Raw genomic sequence first — 24,086 nt, forward strand, 5'->3', positions numbered from 1 at the left:
GCAACAGATTTCTGTATATTAATCTTGTATCCTGCAGCTTTACTGAATTCATTTATTAGTACTAACAGTATTTTTGGTGCAGACTTTAGGGTTTTCTATATAAAGAATCACATCATCTGCAAATAGGGACAGTTTTACTTCTTCCCTTCCAACTTGGATGCCTTTTATTTTTTCACTTGACTGATGGCTGAGACAAGGACTTCCAATACTATGTTAAACAAAAAGTGGCAAGAGGAGCCACTTTTATTCTTTAAGCTGGAATCTGGAACTCTGCCAGAGGTCATGAACGAGTTCAGGAGAAGGGAGGAGTAGATTAGACCAAGGGACTGATGGAACAGGCACATTTCACTGACTGCTGTTTTGCTCCTTTGGCTTCCTCATCACACACTCCTTAACACCACAACCACAGCCAGTTCCTCCCAGGAGGAAATCCCTACCCCTGTTATGTCTTTTCATGCTAATGTAACACAGATATCCTCAGCTCAAGTAACAAGAAAATCCCTTTGGCGATTGGTGACAAAAGAGTGCTAATCGCCGCCAGGCCATGCTGCTGCTTCTCCCTCCGACAATCTCATTCTGCCTCATCTTGTCTTGGTTTGGTTTTAGGGTGGAGAGGAGGCCTGCCCTGGCCTCACCATTAACTTACAAGGTGGCCCAGGTGGGGCACAAGAATCCTGTCTCCCTTTCACAGGAACTGATGTTTTTCAGTTCCTAAAAAAAATTTTAATAGAAATATTTTTGGCAAACCCAATTTATAGTGAAGGGAATGATGACTCTAAAAAGTTATGTGAAACCCAGATTGGCTGCACATCAGATGAAATATCAAGAAACAAATATTCTTTGTAGCTTTGTTTTTAAATCCAGTTAATTTGATGTTTTTCTTTGTTCTTGTTTTTTAGAGTCCACTAAATAAATAACCTTTACCAAGCAGGCAGTTTTATAAAACTTATCTGCTAGAAGCTCTCTCTCCATTGCTTATTTCTGAGACTATGTGGTCCTAGCACATTCAGGAAAAGATTTGTTCTATCAAGATGTTCAAAGATGTTTGGGCTACAGGAGTTATTCTGATATTTTCTACCAAAATGGGAGCTAATGATTTATAAATAATTTCTTACTTATGGAGGAGAGAAGGAATTGTGTGGCTGGGTGGGAAAGAAAAAGGTATCACCCAGGAGTTATGAAGCTATTGTTTTGGAAAGATGATTATTGACATTGAATATTTAACGAGATCCATCAAATGTGTAACCAGTGCTGAGTGCTGTGATGGCAGCTTTGGTCAGAGGGTGGCCACCAGGTTCCATGCAAACCCCCAAGTGGAGGTTCTAAACAGGGTCAGATTCGCTGTATGAATAATTTACTCAGGAAAATAAATATAGTTGCCAGGGTCTAGAACCTCAGGAAATGATACCAGGCCTAAAGACATAGTGCGCATAATGAAAATGGAAACATACTCAAACTTACGTTTTTGTTCTTTGTCACTTTAGGATGACTGTAAGGATTTATTTATGGGTAACTGTTTGGAGGACTCTCTTCCTCTATGAGCCTGGTGCTTCCAGGGCTCAGATGAATGATAATATAACATATTCAACAGCTACTGGAATTTACCATAGAGAGAGAAGAATTGAGTATTAGGAGGTTGGGAAATTACTGGGGTTATTTCCTAGAGTGGACTGCAGGGGTGGGATCCAAAGCACAGGTAGAGAATTTGACCTCTTCTTGAGCTTTAGTAATAAGTGGACACTGGTTATATAGGTATGGATGCAGATAGATTAGAATATACATGTGGAATTTTACTCCAGGTTGCCCCTCTACTGTCAGTGAAGTAGGAAACAATTTCATGTGCTAGGAGTGAGGATGGGAAGGTGGTCCTGGAGGTTTGAGGAAAGAGGAGAGGAATGGAAAAGAAGGAAGCTGAGGGACCAGTAATGTTGCAGGATTGCAGGGCAGCCCAAAAGGTCTATTTGAGGTTAGTAGCTGGGAATTTAAATTGCAAAATAAACATCTGGGCGGGTAAACACTGCTAAAGCAAGTATACCATTTTGCACTTTGAATTTCCCAGTCCTGATTAATCCAAATCTCCCCTTACTAGAGATAGGATTTTCTAGGTGAGTCCAATAATGGTAGAGAGGGACATGACAGTTGAGATTACATCTGTGGTAGGCAGAATAATGGACTCCTCAAAGATGGCCCTGTCCTAGTCCCTGGAATTTATGTATATTTATCTCACATGCAAAAAGAAACTTTGCAGACGTGATCAGTTAAGGTCTTTGAGTTAGCGAGATTATCCTGGATTAGCTGGGAGAGTCCAAACTAATCACATAGATACTTAAAAGTAGAGAAACTTTCCCAGCTGTAGTCAGAGAGACACATGACTTTGGAGGAAGCTCAGAGAGATGCATTGCTGTTGGCTTTGATGATGGAGGAAGAGACCATTAGCCGAGGAGTGCAGGCAGCCTCTAGAAGCTAACAAAGGCCAGGAAACACATTCTCCCTAAAGCATCTGGAAAGGAATGCAACCCTCCATACACCACAATTTTAACCCAGTGAGACCCATTTCAGACTTCTGGCCTCCAGAAAAGTCAGATAATAAATTTGAGTTGTTGAAGGCACTAAGTTTGTGGTCATTTGTTACAGCAGCCATAAAAAAAAAAAAAAACTAATACAGTATCCAAGAGAATGATTATAATCTCAGAGCATGTAATCTAAATTGAATAAGAAAAGTTACAAATAAATGTAAAAGACTTATATTTTCCTTGAATAATAAGAATCAATAATTTAAAGATGTCAGTTATGCCATTAAGTATCTATAAACTGAATATAATTCCAAAAAACATGTCAACAGAATTTGTTTTTGTAATATCATTAAATTGATCTACACATCATCTTGGCAAATAATTATGTGAGCGTAGGTAGGCAGAGGAAAATCTGAAAAACAGGTCAAACAGAAATTATCCCTATCCATTTATTGAAATATCATAAAATTAAAGCAATTAAAAGAGTATTGTACTGCTTCACAATAGGCAGATCAATGGGAGACAATAGAGTTCAGGATTGAGCTAAAATAAATATGAGAACGTATGACATGATAAATATTGCATTTCTTGTCAGGGGGAAATGATGGGTTATTATTGTATTTGGGCAATGAGACAACCATTGAGGAGAAAAATTGGGATTTTAACCTTACTCCTTGCAACAAAATAAATTGATATGGAAGAAAGATTTGAAGATTTAGAAAATGAAAATATAAATGCACCAAAACAAAACATAGCTAGATATTTATATATTTTTACATTGAGGAAGGTGCTACCCAGAAAACATAAAGAAAGAGAGTGACACATTTCACTACATTAAAAAAAATAGAATCAACTCTGTGGTAAACAAGTAAGTGGAAATTTACAACACATTTGACAAGCTAAAGGCTAACTTCTCTACTATATAAAACTTTTTAAAAATATGTGAAAAGCTTTATTACAAATTAATATGAGGAAGAAAATAATTAAAATGTGGACAAATTATAGGCAGCTCACAGAAAAAGAAATACAGATGGTTTATAACGATTTGTAAAGATGCTCACCCTCAAATTCATTCAAGAAATGCAAGCTAAACACCAAGGAGAATTTTTTTCCTCTTAGATTGGAATGGCTTCAAAAAGTGTATGGTATATTTTATGGGAAAATAGACACTCAATAGTATATCTGTTAATAGGAATCTAATTGTTACAGCAACTTACAAAGCAATTTGGCAACATCTAACTTTTAAATGGCCCAATAATGCTACTTCTAAGAATGTATTTCACAGATACATACTTGTATTAGTTGAGATAGGCTAACCACTTAGTTCCTTAATACCAAAAAAGTTTCTTTCTTACTCAGGCACCATCCAATGCAGGTTGATCATGGAGATCAGGAGAGTGGACTCTGCTCCACACAGTTATTCAGGAACCTAAGTTTCTCCAAACTTGTGGCTCCTACCTCCTCTGTATCCATTCAGCCAGGAGACACACAACATAAAAACTAGTAAGATTTACATATACTTTATAAGATGACTGATGAGCTTAATTTGTTACCCCTTCTAAACTGAAGCTATTTCAAAAAGGGAATTTTGAAGATGCTAAAGAGAACCTAGAGAAATCGTTAGTGGTAGAACTCAAGAGGCCTTTCAGTGGGAGGAATCATACCTATCAGTAGAGATTTCCCTGTGAGCCTGAGATTGCCCCATGGAAGCAACCGTGGAATGTTTCTGCCTGGTCAAAGTCTGCTCTTGACATAGGCTCTTGGATCACACATTCTAGTCTGTAAATGGCTCAGTCCCTAATAGCAGAACCAGGAAACAATTGCAGAGATCATGGTCAAGAAATTAAGCAACACCTAATGGCCTTCATGAACTTTTAATTTATTCAGAACACATCAACTGAGTACTATTTATGTATCAGTTTCAATTAATATTATTTTGACAGCATTTTAATACAAACGATCTAAGACAGAGATTAGTAAACTGGTCCACTGGCCAAACCCAGCTCATCTGTTTTTGTAAATAAAATCTTATTGGCACACAGCCATTCCTGTTCATTTATGTATTGTCTATGGCTGCTTTTGAGCAACAATGGCAGAGTTGAATAGTTGTGACAGCCCATATACCTCACAGAGTTTCAAACATTTACTATCCGGCCCTATATAGAAAAAAATAAAAGATTGTTGACCTCTGGTCTAAGGTAAAATGAAAGGAAGTGACTAATTTATGCCCAATCTGAAAAGCAAATTAGTGTAGGCAGTATGACTTAACCTCGTTATATTGGAAACTAAGTATTTAAAGCTGAATGGTTTCCCAAGAGAAATACAAATTCAAGTTTTCTTTAGTGCTCTTTTTTTTTTCTTCACTTAATTTCCCATATTACAATTGAGAAAGGCTTTGTTTATGTATTTTGAAAACAGTATCATGGAATGAGGAATAGCTGATGGTTTAAGAAAATAGGGACAATAGTCTAATAAAAGAGTACACTGACGCCTCAAAATTGCTCAGTTCTATGGCTTCCTCATTAAATGGTCCCTCACCATTGTCCCTCAGGCAATATAAAACCCAAGTAAACAACTCAGTGAAATCAAGAAAATGATATTCTTGGTCGGCTAACACTGCAGCTGTCTTTGGTTTGTGATTTAAATGTTGATTGTTTAAAAATCAGGGCAATCTGGTAGGCAAAGAAATCAAGCTCGAGTGTTTAACAACGCTAGACAGAAACTAGAATTGTCCAACTTCTATGTCATCCCTGTCGGCATCGTCCAGTTGAAGAGGTGAAGTGCAAGAACCGTTTAGCAAAGCTTTTTGTATAAGTGAAAATGAAGTTGAAACCTGGGGTAAAATCCAGAAACTCCAGTGTAGGTAGAAATGCTAATAGGAAGCAAACATCACCAACTAGGGTGATCAAAGAATAATGTTAGACCACTCCGTTCAGAGGCCCTCAAAATATGTCTCTATTGTGTGAGCCATAGAGCTAGTTATATCTTTTATGTGTCCACAATCATCATTTCTGTGATCTTCCCAGAGGGTTGTGATTTCCCGTGAGGTAAGGCTGTTTCTTATTTGTCTTTGAACCTGGAACACTGTGTGTACTGCCCAACACTCCACAGACCCTCAGCCAATCTTTTAGAAATCAATGAATGCATGTATGCATACTTGCATATTTGTTTTTGAAATTAAGCTCCTCCCTTCACTCTTCCTCATCTATCTAAAGAGCATCAATCACCTTTTCCTTATTTTCCCCAGTATTCTCAGTAATGATTTTGAAACGTCAATGCTTCCCTACCACTTCTCCCCATGCCCAGTTTCCAGCTTTGATTGATGGTCTCATAGGGTTGATAGGATGTTTAAACGAAGTAATAATCATGATGAGCTTAAAACATCTCCTGATATTTATACTCTCAATAAAAGTTATCCATCACCAGCATCATCATCATTATCATTATCATTACCCTCATCGCCATATCACTTTGTCTTATATCTGTCTTTAACACTAGGTCACGACATCAATTCTGTCTCACTTTAACTACAGCCACAGACACCCCCACCTGCTTTCCTTAACACAAGACTTCTCCCCATTCTGTTCACTACATCTAAAAACACCAGAGTAATCTTCAGCCACACACCCTACCCCTTTGTTAGGAAAAAAAAAAAACCTTCCTGAGGCCCCCATTGCCTACTGGCATTACTATCAAAGCCATTTATAGTACTACTGCATATAAACGAAGTAACCTATTTTGTTGGTGGCCTGTTCTGAGAATGCACCACAGATTTAAGTGTATTTGTCTTAGAGCAGTAGGATTCAAACTTTTGGTCCCCAGTCTATAGTGAGAAATACACTTTACATCTCAGCCCAGCAAACACGTGAACCAGATGGGGCTTATCATTACCTGAGATACACTTTTATACTTTCTGTACTCTTCTCTCCTCCTCTTCTTTTTTTTTCCCTCCTCATCTTCTATTGGATTCTATATCATTTTCTAAAATACACTTGTGATGACCCACTAAATTTTCACAATTCATTAACAAGTTATGACCCATAATTTGAATAACACATTCTTGGAAGGCAGATGCAGTGGAGAAGAGGCAATCAAGAAGAAAAGAACAAAAATGTCAGCTTGGGAAACTCACGTGTTCGTTTCTGTGGCTCTTAGGGCCTTGGTAAGGTGGATGGGGCATTGTTTCTGTGTGATCACAGAAATAAACCTAGGCTAGACCCTTGGCCTAAGCATCTAGTGCCTTCTCTACCTAGAGCGCAACAGTGGAGTGCCACCCAGGGGCTCCCGGTGCTGCTTCTCTGCTCTCCCTCTTAACATGAAGCTGGGCATACTGCCTGGAGGAGGTGGATACGTGGAGCTTTAGATTCTAAAGATGTAGAAGCCTGTGATGGAAGCTACAATGTCACGTCAAAAGCAGTCCACATCTTCAAGGAGTTCCTAGTCCGTCGACAGAGAAAACACAGATACGTCAATTGTATTAAAACATAGACCAGCCGATATCATCCTATGCCAGTTACATTTGGTGACGCTTACAGGTAGAAGCTGCCTCATCTACCAATTCCAGTAAAACCCAGAGAGGTTTCCCTGCAGGTTATTTTGTAATTTTCTTCTTGGATGCTCTCCTCTGTACCACAGGGCTTTTTACCATATCAAGTTCTCAAGTGTGTGCTGCTGTATAACTCTGTTGTGATGCCAAGCAGGCAAGCCAGTACAGCAGTATGTGGTCATTGAAGCCATATGTCTTGTGCCTTCGTATTCAAGAATGGCTTCCTTTATGTTCACAGACAATATAGTTTTCTATCTGAGGTCTTGTTCCTACTGGTCACATTTACACTATTTATAGATCTTTGTTGGAGTAGCAGTTACTATTACACAAGGCTTTGTTATCTGGAACAAAACTTTTGTCACTGCAGTTTCTGAAATATTCTGGCACTTTTCAAAGATTTCAAGACTATGTTATTCTCTCTGTTTGGATCATGGCCCAAAAGTAAACTTGATAATTACAGAGAATGTCCCATCCTTGAAATATGAATAGGAGCTTCCATTTTTGCTTTTTCTTTTTGTCTCCCCATGGGCAAAACAAAGGCAAATAAGTATTAATTGAAATTAAATACCAAGTGTTTTTTTTTAAACCAATCAAGCTTTCTAAATAACTTGAAATTGAGCCCTCAAGATTATTTAAAAATTTAATTAGTGGGTGTTTATAAAATTTTTATAAGTGGAAAGCTCTGGAAAAGTAGCTTAAGGGAATCTTCACTTAAGATAGGAGAAGGCAAACTACAGCCCAAAGGCCAAATCCAGCCTACTGCCTGTTTTTATAAATAAAGTTTTATTAAAACACATCCATACTCATTTGTCTCTGTATTGTCTAAGGCTACTTCAGTGCTACAACAGCAGAGTGGAGTAGTTTGGACAGTGACCATATGTCCCACAAAGCCCCAAATTTTTGCCATCTGGACTTTTCCTGGACAGGAAAAGCTTGCTGACCTCTGATTTAAGAGATTAATATTAATTTGATATAGTGATTTATAGTTATTATCCATGCAGTTGGTCAACTATACCATCCTATTCGTTTCAATTTCTTCACTACCTTAGTTTTATTTTTCTATAATTGAATGTTTTAAAATTATCAAAACTTCATAACTCTCAGATGTTTTAGTATTTATATTATATGTGATCAAATATTTTTCAAAGTGAGTAATAAATTCCCTTAGTGGTGCTAAACAAGAAAGAGATGTTAATATTTTAATGAGCTGCTTAAACAGCTGGTGCCACCATGTAGATAATAGAAGTGTAAATTATGCATCAGATGGGTGACTTTAATAATAAGTCAGTCTCCAGTATGGGTTGACTATTAGCTTTGTTATTACTGTCTGGTTTGATAAATGAGAATTTAGCTATATTTACCTTTAAGGACTTTACTTATTACAGATTTACAGTCTTTGTAATCCGATCTTCCTCCTCTGATCCTCCTTATCTTAGATCCCACCCAACACACACAAATTCAGATCTTCTAGGGATGTCTTTCTGAGGGATACCTAGCATTACATGACAAGGCTGGTGCAAATACAAGTAGAAAAACACATCTCACAACAGAGTGTTGGATTATCCATCATTAAGATGTTTTGGCTGCAAATTACGGAAACCAAGCCAACAGTGGTGTAAATAACAGAGAATTTGATTATATTACTTTATGAGGAGCCCACAGATAGGCTAGTTCCAGGACTCATTAATTCAGTGGCCTTCCATCTTTCTTCTCTGCCATAATCCTGGGTGACTTTGTTCTTCGGCTGGCTTCCCTCGTTGTCACAAAATGACTGCAGCAGCCACTGACATCCCTGCTTCTTTGGCAGCATAAAGAAGCAGAGAAAGAGCGGTGACTCTTCAGCAAGTATTTTTTCAATAATAGAGAAGGATTTTCACTGCTGCCTCCTAGCTGACTTCCCTCCCTTCTCAATCCCTAGAATTGCAACATCCGCCAGTGCCCAAATCAATACTGGCAAGCATAAAGAAAACACCAGAACTGGCTTGACCTAAGATTCCTTTCCTGAGCCTGGAATGAGGACTCATCCCATGATGCATGACCACATGGAGAGTGAGCACCTAAGAAAATAGGGAAAGAAAAAATTGGGCGGGGGCGGAAGTAGGTTAAAGATGGGTTTAGATTAGAAACTATTGATGTAGGTAATAGCAATGTCATTGTCTGCCATTGCAAAGGAGCAGTAGGGAGGAAACTGTTCTTATATTGACTTGCAATCGTGTCGAGCAGAGTGCTTTGCTTTTCCTGCTTAGGAAATGTTTAAGGCATGGAATGGAAAAGATTAAAAATTCAATCATAGTACATCTATTTATATGGTATTTTTATATCCTAAAGAATTGTTTCAAATGACTCAAAGAATTATCAAAACCAAGAATGGGAAAGGAAAGGCTGAGGAGCCTAATAGTTTTCCTCTAACTGCATCATCTGTCCAGTTACCTAATCAGAGGGCTGTTTTCATGGAAGCAACTGGCAGAAATTTTGAGGAGTTTCCAAGGCTTAAAGTCTATAATGTAAAGATAATTGATTCCCTCCTTCCTTGTTCATTATAAAACAATATCTGTCAAAAGAAGGTAGATAGTGTTAGCCCCTTACACAGGTCAAAAATCACACCACGTGTAGACACCCTACTCTGAATCTAGCTTTTCTACTTGAACTGCAAGCTTTGGCTTTAAAGTGAGTAATGATGAAACTCCTCGAATTTAGAGTTTAATTTCCCTAAGTTAACAATCCAAGATATTTCTCTGGGATGAGTGCCTTCTGTCTTTTTTGTTCTCCTGCCGGCTTTCTTTCCTTTATGCTTCAGGAAAGAGATATAGCTTAAGCAAATGACTTGCCAAAAGCCATTTTTCTTGCTCTACTATTTGGAAACTTTTGTCTCTGCAAATACAGTGCCTACATAGACCAAGTTTAAAAAAATACTGTTTTCACCTTAAGGAATGTGCAATAAGAGATGTAAATGCAGAGCCTGGAAGGACAGACTAGCTCCTAGTTTAGAAGGCGATAGCAGCAGGGCTGCTTCTTTGGAGTATGAGCTTATAGCTTTTTTTTTCTTTTTTCAAAAACTCATAGCACTTGAAAGTGGAAAAAATGACAGCAAGGAAAAGATCCTTCCAGGGCATAATTTGTTCACGACCAGTTATTACAGTAAGCAGTGATTACAAAGAACGCCTGGTTAAGGAAAAACCATAGTTGAGCTTTTAAACCCATGGCATCCAAGCCATGCAGACAGCTTCCCTCCCTCACGTTTTGATAGAATAACAAGACATGCTCAACAAATCAAATATCTGAATGATTTTCGATAATAGAAACACACTTGCTTTGAGGTTCAAGAGTCTACGAGGTCTTTTTTTTTTTCCTCTTGAGGAAAAATTTCAGAACTAATTACCTTGCCAAATAATTTACACAAAACAGAAAAGGTATTTTAGTGTTTAATTTAGCTGGAAGCGTCGTGACCTCCAAGAGCTGACTCCCTTTACAACAGTGAGAGACTCGCAGAATGTTCTTATTTTCTGACTGCAGCTTTGATAATTTCACCACCACTTCAATATGTAAACTGTGGGGATTAGTACATTTCACAAGTACTTTGGGGAGCCTCAGCTCCAAGGAGAGGCATCTGCATTGCTTAAGAGTACCATAAATATTTCTTTCCCCAAGAAACAGACACATTTTGGAAACAGATTTTGAAAAATCTAATCCACGAGGTGCTAACAGGATAAAGAAACAGTGTTTAATTCATTGGGATTTAAACCAAGAAGAATGACTCAATCACCCCATTTCTACCTGCTTTCTGTTTCAGTCAAGACTAATGGAAGAACTGCTAAGGATAAGGTGATACATAAATGGAAACTTTGACCTATAGACTTGATTAAATAACCAACAGTCTATAGCATGGAAGAGGTCTTGAAAATAGCATGAGTGTGTGTGTGTGTGTGTGTGTGTGTGTATTCACTATATATGAACATATATATTCCCTGTCTCTCTCTCTCTCTCTGTCTCTCTCTCTCTCTGTCTCTCTCTCTCTCTCTCTCTCTCTCTCTCTCTCTCTATATATATATATATATATATAGTGAGATTCAAAGTTGACTGAATGGTGGGGCCAGTTTGGGCTTGAATACACTGTTTTCCCCCTTTTCCATATAGATTCTTTTCTTCTAGAATTCTTATTTGTCACTTCCTTGAGCCCTAGTTGCCACTAAAGAAACTATCAATCCACTCCTGAGTTTGTGATTTTCTCATCTTTTTTCACCAGTAGATTGCTTGCTTGATAAAAGTATGGATGACTAGGAATAAAACATTAGGAGGCTTAGGCTAAGAAAGGATTTCCTAGACTAAGCAGTCATCATGTGATTTATTGGGAGAAATCGCCACGAAAATTCAAAGGCCCCTGAGAGGGATAACTTCATCCTTTAAGACTGAACTCGAACGTTAGCCTTCCCAAGCAGAGTGAGGACAGCCTTCTTGCTTCTGATCTACCACCTAGTAACCTTCTTCATTTTGCTTTAATGAGGTTTCTGCATGCCTGTCTTTAGCACTAAATTCTGAGTTTCTCAAAGGCAGAGATAGTGCTTATTCATCTGGGTTCACAACACCTAACTCTGTCTCACCTATAACACGTACTTAATCAATGTTGGACGGAGGGATAAATGGAGCAATGGATGGATCAATGTATGGGAGATGAGCCCACTTTCTAGGTGGAGGATTCCATTTAAATGGATAACTATTATAGTGGAAATAATATTCCCAAGGCAAGGAATTCATCATGTTCTGTGACATAATCATCCCTTATCAGAGATTACTTGTTTTAGAATAGAGGAGAGAGCCGTGCTTTGGTTTCCTGTCCTAAATCGCGGGAGTTAATCCCAGTTCAACTCTCAGGCCAGAGTATTGCACTGGTCCCATTGGCTCCCCTATCCTGGGATTGTTGCACCTTTCCTGCCAAGAAGCAGAGGTGGCCACTTACCTGGTAACTACTACTCCTGCCTGTCAGGGCTGCTCTCCCTTCCATTTATTGGGATGCACTTTGGATACGGAGCAGGCGACTCAAAGCAGCAGGGGCAATTTTGAATTCATTCCACTCAGCATGGGTGTGGAAGTAAGTGGCTCCAATGACCAGCCCAACTTTTCCTGGGATATGATTTTGGCTGGAGTTTTGGTTACCCAGCTCTTATCAGTCCCTATCTGTTTTCCAATGTTGATTTACTACGCCAAATTAACTTACATTGATTAAATTAATTACTAGAAAACACTAGACATGGAGGATTGCCTATGAATGGCCTTCAAGTGTCAGGGGCCATTAATAATATTATTACTTCTTTGTCAAATCTGCTCCAAACTGGAAGTATCGGAGTCTTTTTCTTGCCTTATTTTTGGGAGGTCTGTAGCTTGAGAGCCCTCAAAAGGCAAAGTGGGTGAGACTAAAGGATGAATTTTAGTTTTAGTAAAAGGTTAAATATAGTTTTAGTAAATACTTTTTTAAGACATCCACAGATTGTATAACTCACCCAATGTACTTTTATATATATCATTTAAAAACTGTATTTTGGTTTATCAGGATAGGCATGGAAACATGAAAAATAAACAGATTTCTGAACTAATCAGTGTTCTTGGATCCAAATGACAAGTAAAGTCTGGATCACTTAAGCAGGAAAGGGATTTAGAGAACCTAAGGAGTAGAAGGTATCCTAAGATAATCTAATCATCCACGTATGAAAACATCACTAGAGCCATAAAAACAAATCTGGTCAAGCCTCTCAACTGTCCGCTCCCTTTCCAGAAAGCACGCTACACAGAATGGCAGGCATAATGGATGCTTTATATTGGCCTAGATCCATGTTTTCTTTCAGATCAGGCAGATGTGAATAGGAAAATCATTTCATTAGTTTCAGCCAGGTCAGAGACTCTGGCTTGTGAATTACCTTCTTGCCATAAAGTTGAGCTCCCAAATCTGTGTGTTTCCCTCAGTGAGCAGTGCAAGCCTCCACTTTCTCACGTGCTTGACAAATGAGCTTTCAGCCTTTTCTCAAATATGTCCAGTACCTAGAAGAAAGGGCTTTTTTAAAAATAAATGTTTTATTTTGGAATAATTTTAGACTTACAGAAAAGTTATAAAGACAATACCAGAGTTCCCTTATGCCCCTCACCCAGGTCCCCCTAATGATAACATCTTTTATAACCTTGGTACACTTATCACAGCTAAAAAAACCAACATGAGTACATTACCATCAACCAAACTGCAGACTTTGTTCAGATTTCACCAGTCTCCCTACTAATAGCCTTTCTCTGTTCCAGAATCCCATCCAGAATACTGCATGCATTTAGCTGAACATCTTTCTTTTTTCTTTATTTTTTTTTTTAATAACAAGCATTTCTTATCTCACATGGTTTCTGGGAATATTTTAGCTGGATTGTTCGGGTTCAGCTTCTGGTTCATGAGGTTGCCATCAAGCTCAACCGGGGCTACAGTCATCTGAAGGCTTGACTGGGTTGGAGGATCCCTGTCCAGGCCCACTCACGTGGTTGCTGGCTGGAGACTCCAGTTCCTCACCACATTGCCCTTTGCAAAGGGCTTCTCATGACATGGTTTCCACCGGTGTGAGACATGCAAGACAAAGAGCAACCAAGATAAAAGCCATAGTAAACAGTGCTTTCTTATGACAGCTCATTCCATTGCTGAATAGTTTCATTTGCTGACATAACTATCTTCCTACAATTTCCTCCTGAATCCCTGTTCTTGCCAATGGAGGGCAGTAAGTCTCTTTATCTACCATGTTTAGTCCTCTAAAAAGAAAGAAAGAAGAAATGGTGTACCCTAAGTCTTCCCTGAATGCCAAAGACACTCCGTTCATACATCCATTTTATACACCTGTCTGCTGTCAGATGCCAGATGACTTGATCTGCACCCCCTAAATGAGAAAAAAACACTTCGAGGGAAATAGGATGCTCTTTACTCAAGTAACTTGCTTTTAGTCCCCTACCTGTAATTAGGAACTGGGTATAAAGACAGCTATAGGCAGACTCACATTTCTTTATAAATTGAAGAAAATTGTTATTGGGTCCAAAAATCAACATTATATATAAAGGCTCAATCATTTGTAAACATTTTTATATTGTTCTGTTTAAATCAGAAATTGAGCATTGTGACAAGTGGGAAAATGTGACTTTTTCATAGTTTGGATGTCCCATGGTTTGAGCTAATAGCTGTTCTCTAGGTACAGTTATACATAGACCAGTGATTCTCAACCAGTGATTTTGTCCCTGTGGGACATTTGGCAAGGTCCAGAGGTATTTTTGGTTGTCACAACAGGGAATGGGGGAGTACTCTGGCATCTATTAAGTTGAGGCCAGGGATGCTGCTAAATACTCCACCATGCACAGGACAGCTTCTCACAACAAAGAGTTAGTTATCCAGCCCCAAATGTCACTAGTGCCAAGGCTGAGAAACTGTGGCATAAATTATATGCAGTTTCTAAAGGGCCACTTCCCATTCTGCCACCCAAGTGTCTCTTTTCTATCATGTTTTCCTCACTTTGTAACTGAGCTCCCTTCGCTGCCTATGAATTCCTTTGGTTTGCATTCTCTGAGTCTGTTTTTCTGGTCCAAGTAAATAGGGAGGCAGCTGTGGTTGGGACAAGCAGGAGAGGTGGGCCAAAAAGCATTCCTTCAAACTTTTCTCAGCAGGATTTTTTTTTTGAAGATTTGAAACAAACTAGAACCTTCCTCTTAGGCTAGGATGGAGTTGCAGGCTCCAAGGTTTGCCAGGTGTGCAGGGGTCTGGGGTTAGGTGTCTCTGCGGGCCGGGGGTGAATGTGAGGAATAGGGGACCCAGCACTACCAGCGCCTCCACTTTTCTCAAGAGGTTAGAAATTCAGATATGTATGTGAACTTACCAAGATTTTGCATTAGAGCTTAAGTTTTTATAAATCACTCTATGGGCTAAACACTACCTGAATAGCAGAGGGCTGGTTGTGGTCATTTTATGTCCGCTGGGCCAACTCTTTGCCTGTATCTGTAGCAGCATCAGAAGAGGGTTTTGTCCCCAGAGTTACATTGAGTAACTCTTAAATGACTTCATTTCATATCTCAGAGCAGGCAATTTCTTCTCCTTTCCAGCAATGTAATCTTTACACAATTCTGCAAGTGAAGGGATTTAAAAAGGGCTTAAATGTTGATGCCCTGTCCCAAATCCAGGTGCACCTGTGAACTTAAGCTGTCTCCACCCATTCCCTGCGACTGCCTCACTAAAGAACGAGCCTTAGCATCTTCTTATATGTCCCCCAGGCTTCTGGGAAGGCAGAGTCTAAATGGCCATCGCAGATGAACATCCATTGTTTTACAGACACCTCCAGAACCATCTCTTATGGTGCAGTTGCAAAATGACCTTAAACAAAGGATTTTCAGCTTCTCATCAAAAATATCTGAGTTCTGCTCCTAGCTACCCCTCTCAAGACAGAGCCAGGCTTTTTGGAAAGAGCTGGAATTTGGGTTTGAATTCCAGCCCCCCCACCTACCAGTCCTGTGATTTTTGGACAATTTGCTTTAGTCCTCTGATTTTAATTTCCTCAACTGTAAAATGAGTAAATCAAAAAGCTACCTCAGTAGATTGTGTGTTGATGTGTATTTGATAATATCATTTATGCAAAAATGATTCATGCCGATCCTGGTGAATATTTCAAACTCAAAAATTACTAGTGTCTCTTTCTCTTTCCTCTCTAACTCTGTATTGCCCATGTCAGTCCCTGTATCTGGCCTTTAATGTCACTTCCCTCAAATAGGCACCACAGATTCCTCACTACAGCACATGTAGAGGTTAAGAGCACCGGTTTGATGTTGGCAAGTTCTGCACTTACCACTTACCAACTTCTGCCCTTAGGCAAGTTACTTAACCTCTCCTAACCTCATCTGTAAAGGAGGAAAATGTAATAGTGTGGGCTTCGTAGAGATGCTGTGAGGATGTAATGAGGTCGTAGATACTAAGCTCATAGAACATGCTCAAAAAACACTAACTCTTCATAACTACTGTATGCCTGTGTCACAGGAAAGTCATGGTGGCTGGATGAGATCATGGGTATTTAGATATTTAGAAAAGTTAAACATGCAAGAACTTTCTCATGCAGGTCTTTCTTGCTCAGTGTTCAGCCCCATTCAGTTAATGTAAATTTTATGTTAGTGCCATTCTGTAAAAAACAACAAAGTCTTTTGGTATTTTTATTGAGGAATAACATATATATAGTAATGTACATAAATATGAATGTCCACAGTACAACTCAGTGGGTTTTTCATATGCATACATCAGTACCCGACAACCAGATCAGAGACAGAGCCCGTTCCCAGCACTCCAGGAGGCTCATTCATGCCCCGTTTTGGGCAAGAGCCATTCCCCAAAAGTAACCCTTACTCTTCCATCTACTGCCAAAAAATAAATCTTTCCTTGGATAGTATTTTTATCATTATTATCTCTGGAATCAACTTAATATGGAAACTACTGTTTAATAACCTATATTCTCTGAATCTAATCACCTAAAAATTAGGAGTTATATAATTCATTTGTTCTGCGTTTTCTTCAGAGCCAACCCAAAACCCTCATCTGACTTCTGGCCATGGACAGTACTAACAAGTCCTCATGGCATGCCCCACCCTATGCTCTTGACTTTGAGGGAGACAAAAGCGTAGGAGACATGGTTGTTCTTTCAGAGACCTTCTAGTCTAGCTAGAGAAACAAACAAGGCCTGCCATTTGCAGCAACATGGATGCTCCTGGAGAATGTCATTCTAAGTGAAGTAAGCCAGAAAGAGAAAGAAAAATACCATATGAGATCACTCATATGTGGAATCTAAAAAACAAAAACAAAAACAAACAAACAAACAAAAACAAAGCGTAAATACAGGACAGAAATAGACTCACAGACAGAGAATACATACAGACTTGTGGTTACCCGGGGGGTGGAGGGTGGGAAGGGATAGACTGGGATTTCAAAATTGTAGAATAGATAAAAAAGATTATACTGTATAGCACAGGGAAATATACACAAAATGTTATGATAACTCACAGAGAAAAAAATGTGACAATGAGTGTGTATATGTCCATGAATGACTGAAAAATTGTGCTGAACACTGGAATTTGACAGAACATTGTAAAATGATTATAAATCAATAAAAAATGTTAAAAAAAAAAAAAGAAACAAACAAACAAGGCCTAAAATGGAACACTACCTGACAGCAAATGAGTCCACGCAAAGCATGTCCTAGAGGAACAAGCTCATGTTTCCTTGTTCTCAACCCTCCTGAAGACCCTGTTTGGTACTGGCCTCCCCTAAGATGCCCAGATTAACCCCTCTCCATACTGATGAGTCCTTTGCTTTTGGTCACTAGGATGTGGAAGGCTTGCCACCTTGCCTCTGCTGTTGTGTTATGTATGTCTGTGGGATCTCCCATCTAGGATGTAGGTGCATTAATGAGGTGAAAGGTGAAAGGAGGGCACATGGACTCCAATCTTCAAGTGCTTCTTCCAAGATGCCTTCGATCAGGATGTGTCACCCAAGTTTTTTCTACAGGTCACTGTTGTTCGTAAGAGAGTGCACACTCTAGAAGCAGTTAGTAACCACATACTCATCACCATTTGCACCATAAAAGTATTTCTGTGCAGTATTGATAGTTAGGGAGCTTGAATTTCTTTAAAAGATGCCTTGATCATGCTTACTGCCATCCAAGGAACCGGTTGAACATAAACTACATTGTATGGTTGTAAGCACATGATATGGCAGTTTCTTGAGAAGATTTTCTGTGCTCTGTGGGAACAAAAGACACTCTTCAAAAATTGGAGACTCATTCAGCAAGTCACTGAATGATTGAAAGGGAGAAGAGAAAGAGTGTCAGTTTTATTATTGCAGCTCTGGTCATTTTCCTGAGGATTTTAAATGAGAAAACAGCATGCTAAAGCAATGCGTCATTACACAGTATTGCACATCATCCATCATTTCGTCTAGTGAATGTTGCCTGTTAATAACATTCACCTCTGCCTAATTAAGTGAAAATGATAGTATTTGTTGTAAATAGCTAAGCATTTTTTTTAAATTATTGGCTACTGTTCACAAAGGTCACGTTTTTTCCTATAAGGAGGATTCAAAATATTGTTTGGAGTTTTGGCGTTTGAAGTACATATTATCCTTGTGGGAGTATGTAAAATCTCATACCAGTGGGAATATAAATTAGCTGAGCACTTGGAAAAACAGTTCAATGTTACCTGCTAAAGCCTAAGATTGCATGCACACTGACCTGTATGTGTAGCTTCTGCATATATACCCTAAAGCAGTGGTCCGCAGACTTTAGTGTGAACCAGAATCCCCTGGAGGGCTTGCTGGGCCCCACCCCAGAGTTCCTGATTCAGTAGGTCTGGGGTTGGACCGTAGAATTTGCATCATTAACAAGTTCCCAGGCAATCCTGATGCTAGAATCACATTTTAAGAACCACTGTCTTAGAGAGATTTTTGTACATGGTAATAAGAAGACATGAACAGAATTTTTCAAAAACAGTATTCCTAATAGTCCCAAGCTAGAAACAGCTCAAATTCCCATCAGCAGTTTAATAGGTACATTAACTGTGGTCTATTCGTTCACAAAAACACTCTATAGTCACCACTTATAGCTACCTGCCTCAACAGGATGAATTTCAGGAAGTGTTGATGAATGAAACAAAGGAGGCAAGAAAGAATACCTACAGTATGATTCCATCTCTATGAATTTGAGAGGAAAAACGAAATTATATTCTTTGTAAATGCATATGTAGATGGTAAAACTGTGAAGAAAAGCAGATAGTTGATATTACAAAAGTCGGATCAGTGATTACCTGGGGTAACGGGGAGGGAGTCATATGGGGGCACCTTGGGTACTAGCAATAGTGTACATCTGAATCTGGCTGTTGGTTATCTGAGAGTTAACTTCCTAAGTATTACTAAAACTGTACATCTGTATGTATACACATCTACATATATCATACATCCCTTAATTAAAAAGAATTTTACAAAACTCCTTGTATCTTAAAAGAAAATGCCCCCTTTCCTATATGTATTCTGGTTTTTTACAACTAGTTTGAATTTTAGTATCTGTTCACTGGTTATGAAAAATAAATTTCTTAAGCTTTAATATATGGTTTAGTTATTCTTCTGAGTCAACTATTAAAATGAAAGAATGGTAGAATTTTTTAAAGAAATATGAGGGGGGAAGGTATAGCTCAGTGGTAGAGTGCGTGCCTAGCATGCACAATGTCCTGGGTTCAATCCCCAGTACATCCATTTTTTAAAAATTAAATAAATAAATAAACCTAATTATCTCCCCCACACATACAAAAAGAAAAAAATTTAAAAAGGAAATATGCTCTTGTTACAGTCAAATACATTTGGTGACATGAACTAATGATGACCAAAGCATTGCAAAGTAAAATACCTGTCAGTCCTATTTGGAGAACAGGTCAGAATCATGTGCAGTTAGTATGTTCTTTGTGTGTAAGTATCTGATAAGTCATGGTAGGCCCTATCTTTTAGACACTGAGAGATCATATCCATGATGAAAGAGATTGACGGCTCTTTGCCACATCACAGCTGATTTACATAACTTTCCCCTATACAAATCTCATAACTGCAAGAGTAAAGACTCTGATGAACTATTTCCACTTTATTGGTGGGAGGAGTCATTTTTTAAATATTTAATTGCTTGTTGAAAGGGAGGAGGGATTGACTGTGCCTGTGATTATATTGTGATGTCTTCTGCCTCCAAAAATTCCGAGAGGAGGCATTGGGAGCATCTGCAGCCCCATGAGGACCCCAGCTCATTTCTGCTCAAGAATGCTTACTCTGTCTTTTCCTGATATCAGAATCTTGCCTTTAAGTTTTATTGGGCTGAATCTCTTTCTTTAGTACACTTTTAAGTATAGCTTGTGAAAAAACTGATTCTTAATCCCCTGTTTAAACATAAGTTTCCTTGTGGCATGCGCTGAATTTCTCCTGTTTGATAGCAGTGTGGATTCCCGATTTGCACCTCCCACACATTAAGTTGACAGCTGCATTATCCCAAAATGCATTCTTGCAATGATGACTGCCAGTATTTTATGATGACATCCTAGGAATTCAATTACAGCTGCCTACTGATATGAGTGGTATCTGTATTATTTGGTGAGTTAACCAGACGTACTAAGTACATTTGTTACAAGTACAAGATACTAAAAGATAAACACCTTACTTATTATACTTATTACTAGTAAATGCCTTACTTATTATAGTAAAAAACTAGAAACAACCCAAATGTCGATCAGTAGGGGAATGGTTAATTAAATTGTGGCATAGCTATACTATGGAATATTATGCAACCTATCTCCAAAAGAAAGTAGATCTGAATTTATGGACATGCATCAGGCTCCCCATCAAGTGCTTTGTATGCATTGTTTTATTTAATTCTCACAGCTCTGCAAAATTCCCATTTTATAGGTGTGGACACTGAGACATGGCCAAAGTCACATAGTAAAAGTTGCAGCGGTAATTAGATTTGAGTTCTATGGACCCCCAAATTTATTTCCTCATCCAGTTACACTCTACTAGCTCATGGATGTCACAGCCTTAGGTACTGCTGACTCTCCTCTGATGGAGATTTAATTCGAGGTGATGTTGGTTTGTATAAACATGAAGGATAGGAAGAGACTCATATAATAGCAAAAGTAAACATACCTAAGTGTCAAAACTAAATTACTTCTGAAAGAGGTATGTTTCCTGTTCTTTCCATGATTGAAACAAAATTTAAGAGTGTAAGATTCTGGTTATGTGGATTTTCATGTATTTTCAGACTCAATACTCTGTTTAAAATGCCAAGTTAAGAGTAAAGCGAGAAGGCATGCTTTTGCTTAAATGTAGTTATTGATCATGTAAAATATCACTTATATGCTTGTTTTTACAACTTTTCATTCTTTTAATGTTTACAGATGGACAAAAGAGAAAGAAATCTTTGAGAAAGAAACTGGATTCACTAGGGAAGGAGAAAAACAAAGACAGAGGTAAAGGACAGAATGAATGAAAGCAAATGCATCTTCCATGGAGCATAATGGTTGAATTTGGTGGGGTTTTTGAATTGCATAGATTTACATGGTTCAACTCTATTATGTAAAGTGGATTTCTATGATGGAATGCCATTAAAGACGGTTTGGGTCTACTCTTTTTTATTTGAATGGCCGTGTACCGAATTGATGAGTTCAACTGGTTTGAGCAAAGTGTGACTTGGGCCAAATCTATGGTTCCAATTATGATGCTGGCCAATCAGCAATGCAGAAGGAAAACCTGGGTTGAGTAGCCATGGATAGCATCTCTAACACTAACCAGCTGTCTGGCAAATCCCCATAGTTAGACAGGGCTAATTGAATGAGAAAGAGTTTGGATTTGCTTACCATGACTACTGGAAAGAACAGTCTCACCAAGTTACTGAAGATGGGCCTTTCTCAGCTTGTTAATGTTAGATCACACAGCATGCTTATTTTTTGCCCTGTATGTTTTGGAAATTGTTGACTCTTCATACTGTCCCCTTCTATGTATACTTAGGAACTGACACTTTAGCCACTCTTTTCAGAGGTATTTGTGGTCATTTTATGAAACACAGTGAATGAGTGTTGAGTGAAGAGAGCCATGCCAAATGTCTCACCTTGGAGTTCTTTGATATAATGTTTGAATTTCTGCTTGAAAATTTATGAAAGGCAATGAAACTGAAGGTATGAAAATAAATGCACGGTGGTAAATATGAGACAAGACCTAGTCCACATCATTGATCCCAGACTCTACAGCCATATCTTGTACTGTGCCGTACTGTGCCTAAAGGGTCACGACATTGGGTTCTTGGACTAAAAGGAGATAAAAAATTCTAAAGAATGGAAAAGCCAGAGTTTTGCTTCCCTTAGAGCATGATTCCTCAACCTTTGGACTATTGACATCCCAAACTGGATAATTCTTTGTGGTGGGGGCTGTCTTGTACATAGTGTGAGATTTCTACCACTAGCTGCCGGTAGCACCACCCCCGTCCAGAATATCTCCAGACATTTCAAATGTTTATTTCAAACTGGAGACAAGGAGATGAAAATGTCAGTGATCCCTGCCCCTGACAGCATAGTAGAATAATTTGTGGAACATTTCCATTGTGAAAATTCCAATGTCCTGAACTCCACCCCCAGAATATCTGATCCCAATGGTCTGCTGTAGGGATACTGAGCATGTGTAATTCTATAAAGTGCTAATGTTCCCCTTTCTAGATAAGAACTATGGTACACACTAACCAGTATATTCACCAGGGCACATCCTATCACAGCAGAATCTGCTGCTGGAATAATGGGTGCAAAAACATTAACTCTTGTCCAGCAACCTATCATTGTCTGATAAATTGTATTCTGTTGAATTGATTCATATGTCCGTGCCCTTATTTTTTAAATGAAAATTAGTAGCCAGGGTAGCTTTTCTAAAGTAGAGTTTTCACTCATTCTCTTCCTGCCATGGACTATCTTTACATCATTAGATTAGAGTAATTCTCGGTGTTTATAGAGTTATTAAAGGGATCATTCAGACTAACATTAGTAATGTGTTATCTTTAAATTTGTTTATTCTAGGATGATGATACTGGTACTGGGACCTGAACACTCATAATGTAGACTTTAGGTGATTCTTCAAAAGTGCCCACTCAGGCTAAACTAAGCAGAATGAGCATTTTTTGCAGATGTTTGAATTCCCACAACAGAGAGAGATGTATGCACTCTTGCTTATATTAGGAGACAGCAGGAAGTAAGGGTAGGGCGGGAAGGCCCAGGGGAAGTAATCAACCAATATCACGGGGCTATTATACGTATTTCAGACCAAATCATATTTATATATTACATAGACTCAGTGAAAACTTGACAGTGTTCTGTAAGGCTGTACAGGGAGCTGGCTGGGAAAAGGAAAGCAGATGTGGTGGTTCTAAAGAAAAGACACGTCACTCATCCAACTAAGGAGAGGAATATCAGGATTTATGGCAAAAGAAGCTCTTTTTAAAGTAGTTTTGATAGTTAAAAAGAAGATGTCCTAGGCTTAAGTGAAGCTTAATTACATGGCATCTTTTGTGAACATAAAGTCCTGTGAATGTCAACACGTCCATTACATGGATATCCTGGGAACCAGGATATGATGGGGCAGCCTACAGGTCTCGCACAGTTGTGGTCGGTTCACATTATTTTCTTCCATTTGAATATTAGCATTAGGGTTCATAACAGCTGCACATGTGAAAAATGGCAATAATTTGAATCCAAGAGTAAAAGAAGGAAAACAGGAAACTCTAAATGACCTCTTGGGTTAGGTCATCTAAAAATAAAAATAGGAACAGCTTTTTAGAATCGAATTGCTCTCCCAATAGAGTGATTCATTATATGTTTGATACGCTGCTATATTAATTGATTCAATCAGAATGAATCATGTCCTGTGTTTTATTTAATTGCTTTGACATAATATTCAACAGATCGTGTGACACTTCTGTGTCCCTCATGCCACTTAAGCAGTGTCCATGTTACTTTTGATTTCCATATGGAAACTAATTCAGGCTTGATGCTGGTTCAGAAAACAGATTTTCACATAGAATAATTCCAAGTCCTTAATTTCTCTTAGTTAAATGACTTGGCACCCAAAAAGTATTTTTTAAACATCTAGAACTTCAGATAATTTCTTTTTTGTGTCAAAAAAGAATCATTTTGGGGGAAAAGGTTTAAAAATAGCTACTTTGTTCCAGTGAGTGTGGTTCCTAACCAGCACACAAGAGGAATAGTTTTGACCATGGCGTAAGTCTGCGAAAAAGGTCCCCTGTCTATGGGATATTTGCACATTATGCCATAGATTTATCAACGTAAACTCTGGTGATAGTTCAGGTCTAGCACCTTTCTTTATGCCACAATTACATGTGCCATGTTTTATTGTTCCCCACTGTCTAAGTGTGATACTGTACGTGAAGTAGCACTATATAGGAATAGTTGATACAACTTTATCTTGTGCA

At 38.5% G+C, this 24,086-nt stretch overlaps 1 protein-coding gene across 4 annotated transcripts in view; it reads left to right on the plus strand.

Moving 5' to 3' along the window:
- Nucleotides 1–24,086, plus strand: part of ARHGAP6 (Rho GTPase activating protein 6) — a 446,321-nt gene that overhangs the window by 366,345 nt on the left and 55,890 nt on the right. For all 4 annotated transcript variants that reach the window (XM_031445951.2, XM_031445953.2, XM_064482587.1 and 1 more), the window contains exon 3: nt 21,016–21,087. In XM_031445951.2, the coding sequence (XP_031301811.2) occupies nt 21,016–21,087 (72 nt within the window). The remainder of the gene's footprint in view (nt 1–21,015; nt 21,088–24,086) is intronic.

This window comes from Camelus dromedarius, chromosome X (genome assembly GCF_036321535.1).
Source record: "Camelus dromedarius isolate mCamDro1 chromosome X, mCamDro1.pat, whole genome shotgun sequence".
Lineage (NCBI taxonomy): Eukaryota > Metazoa > Chordata > Mammalia > Artiodactyla > Camelidae > Camelus > Camelus dromedarius.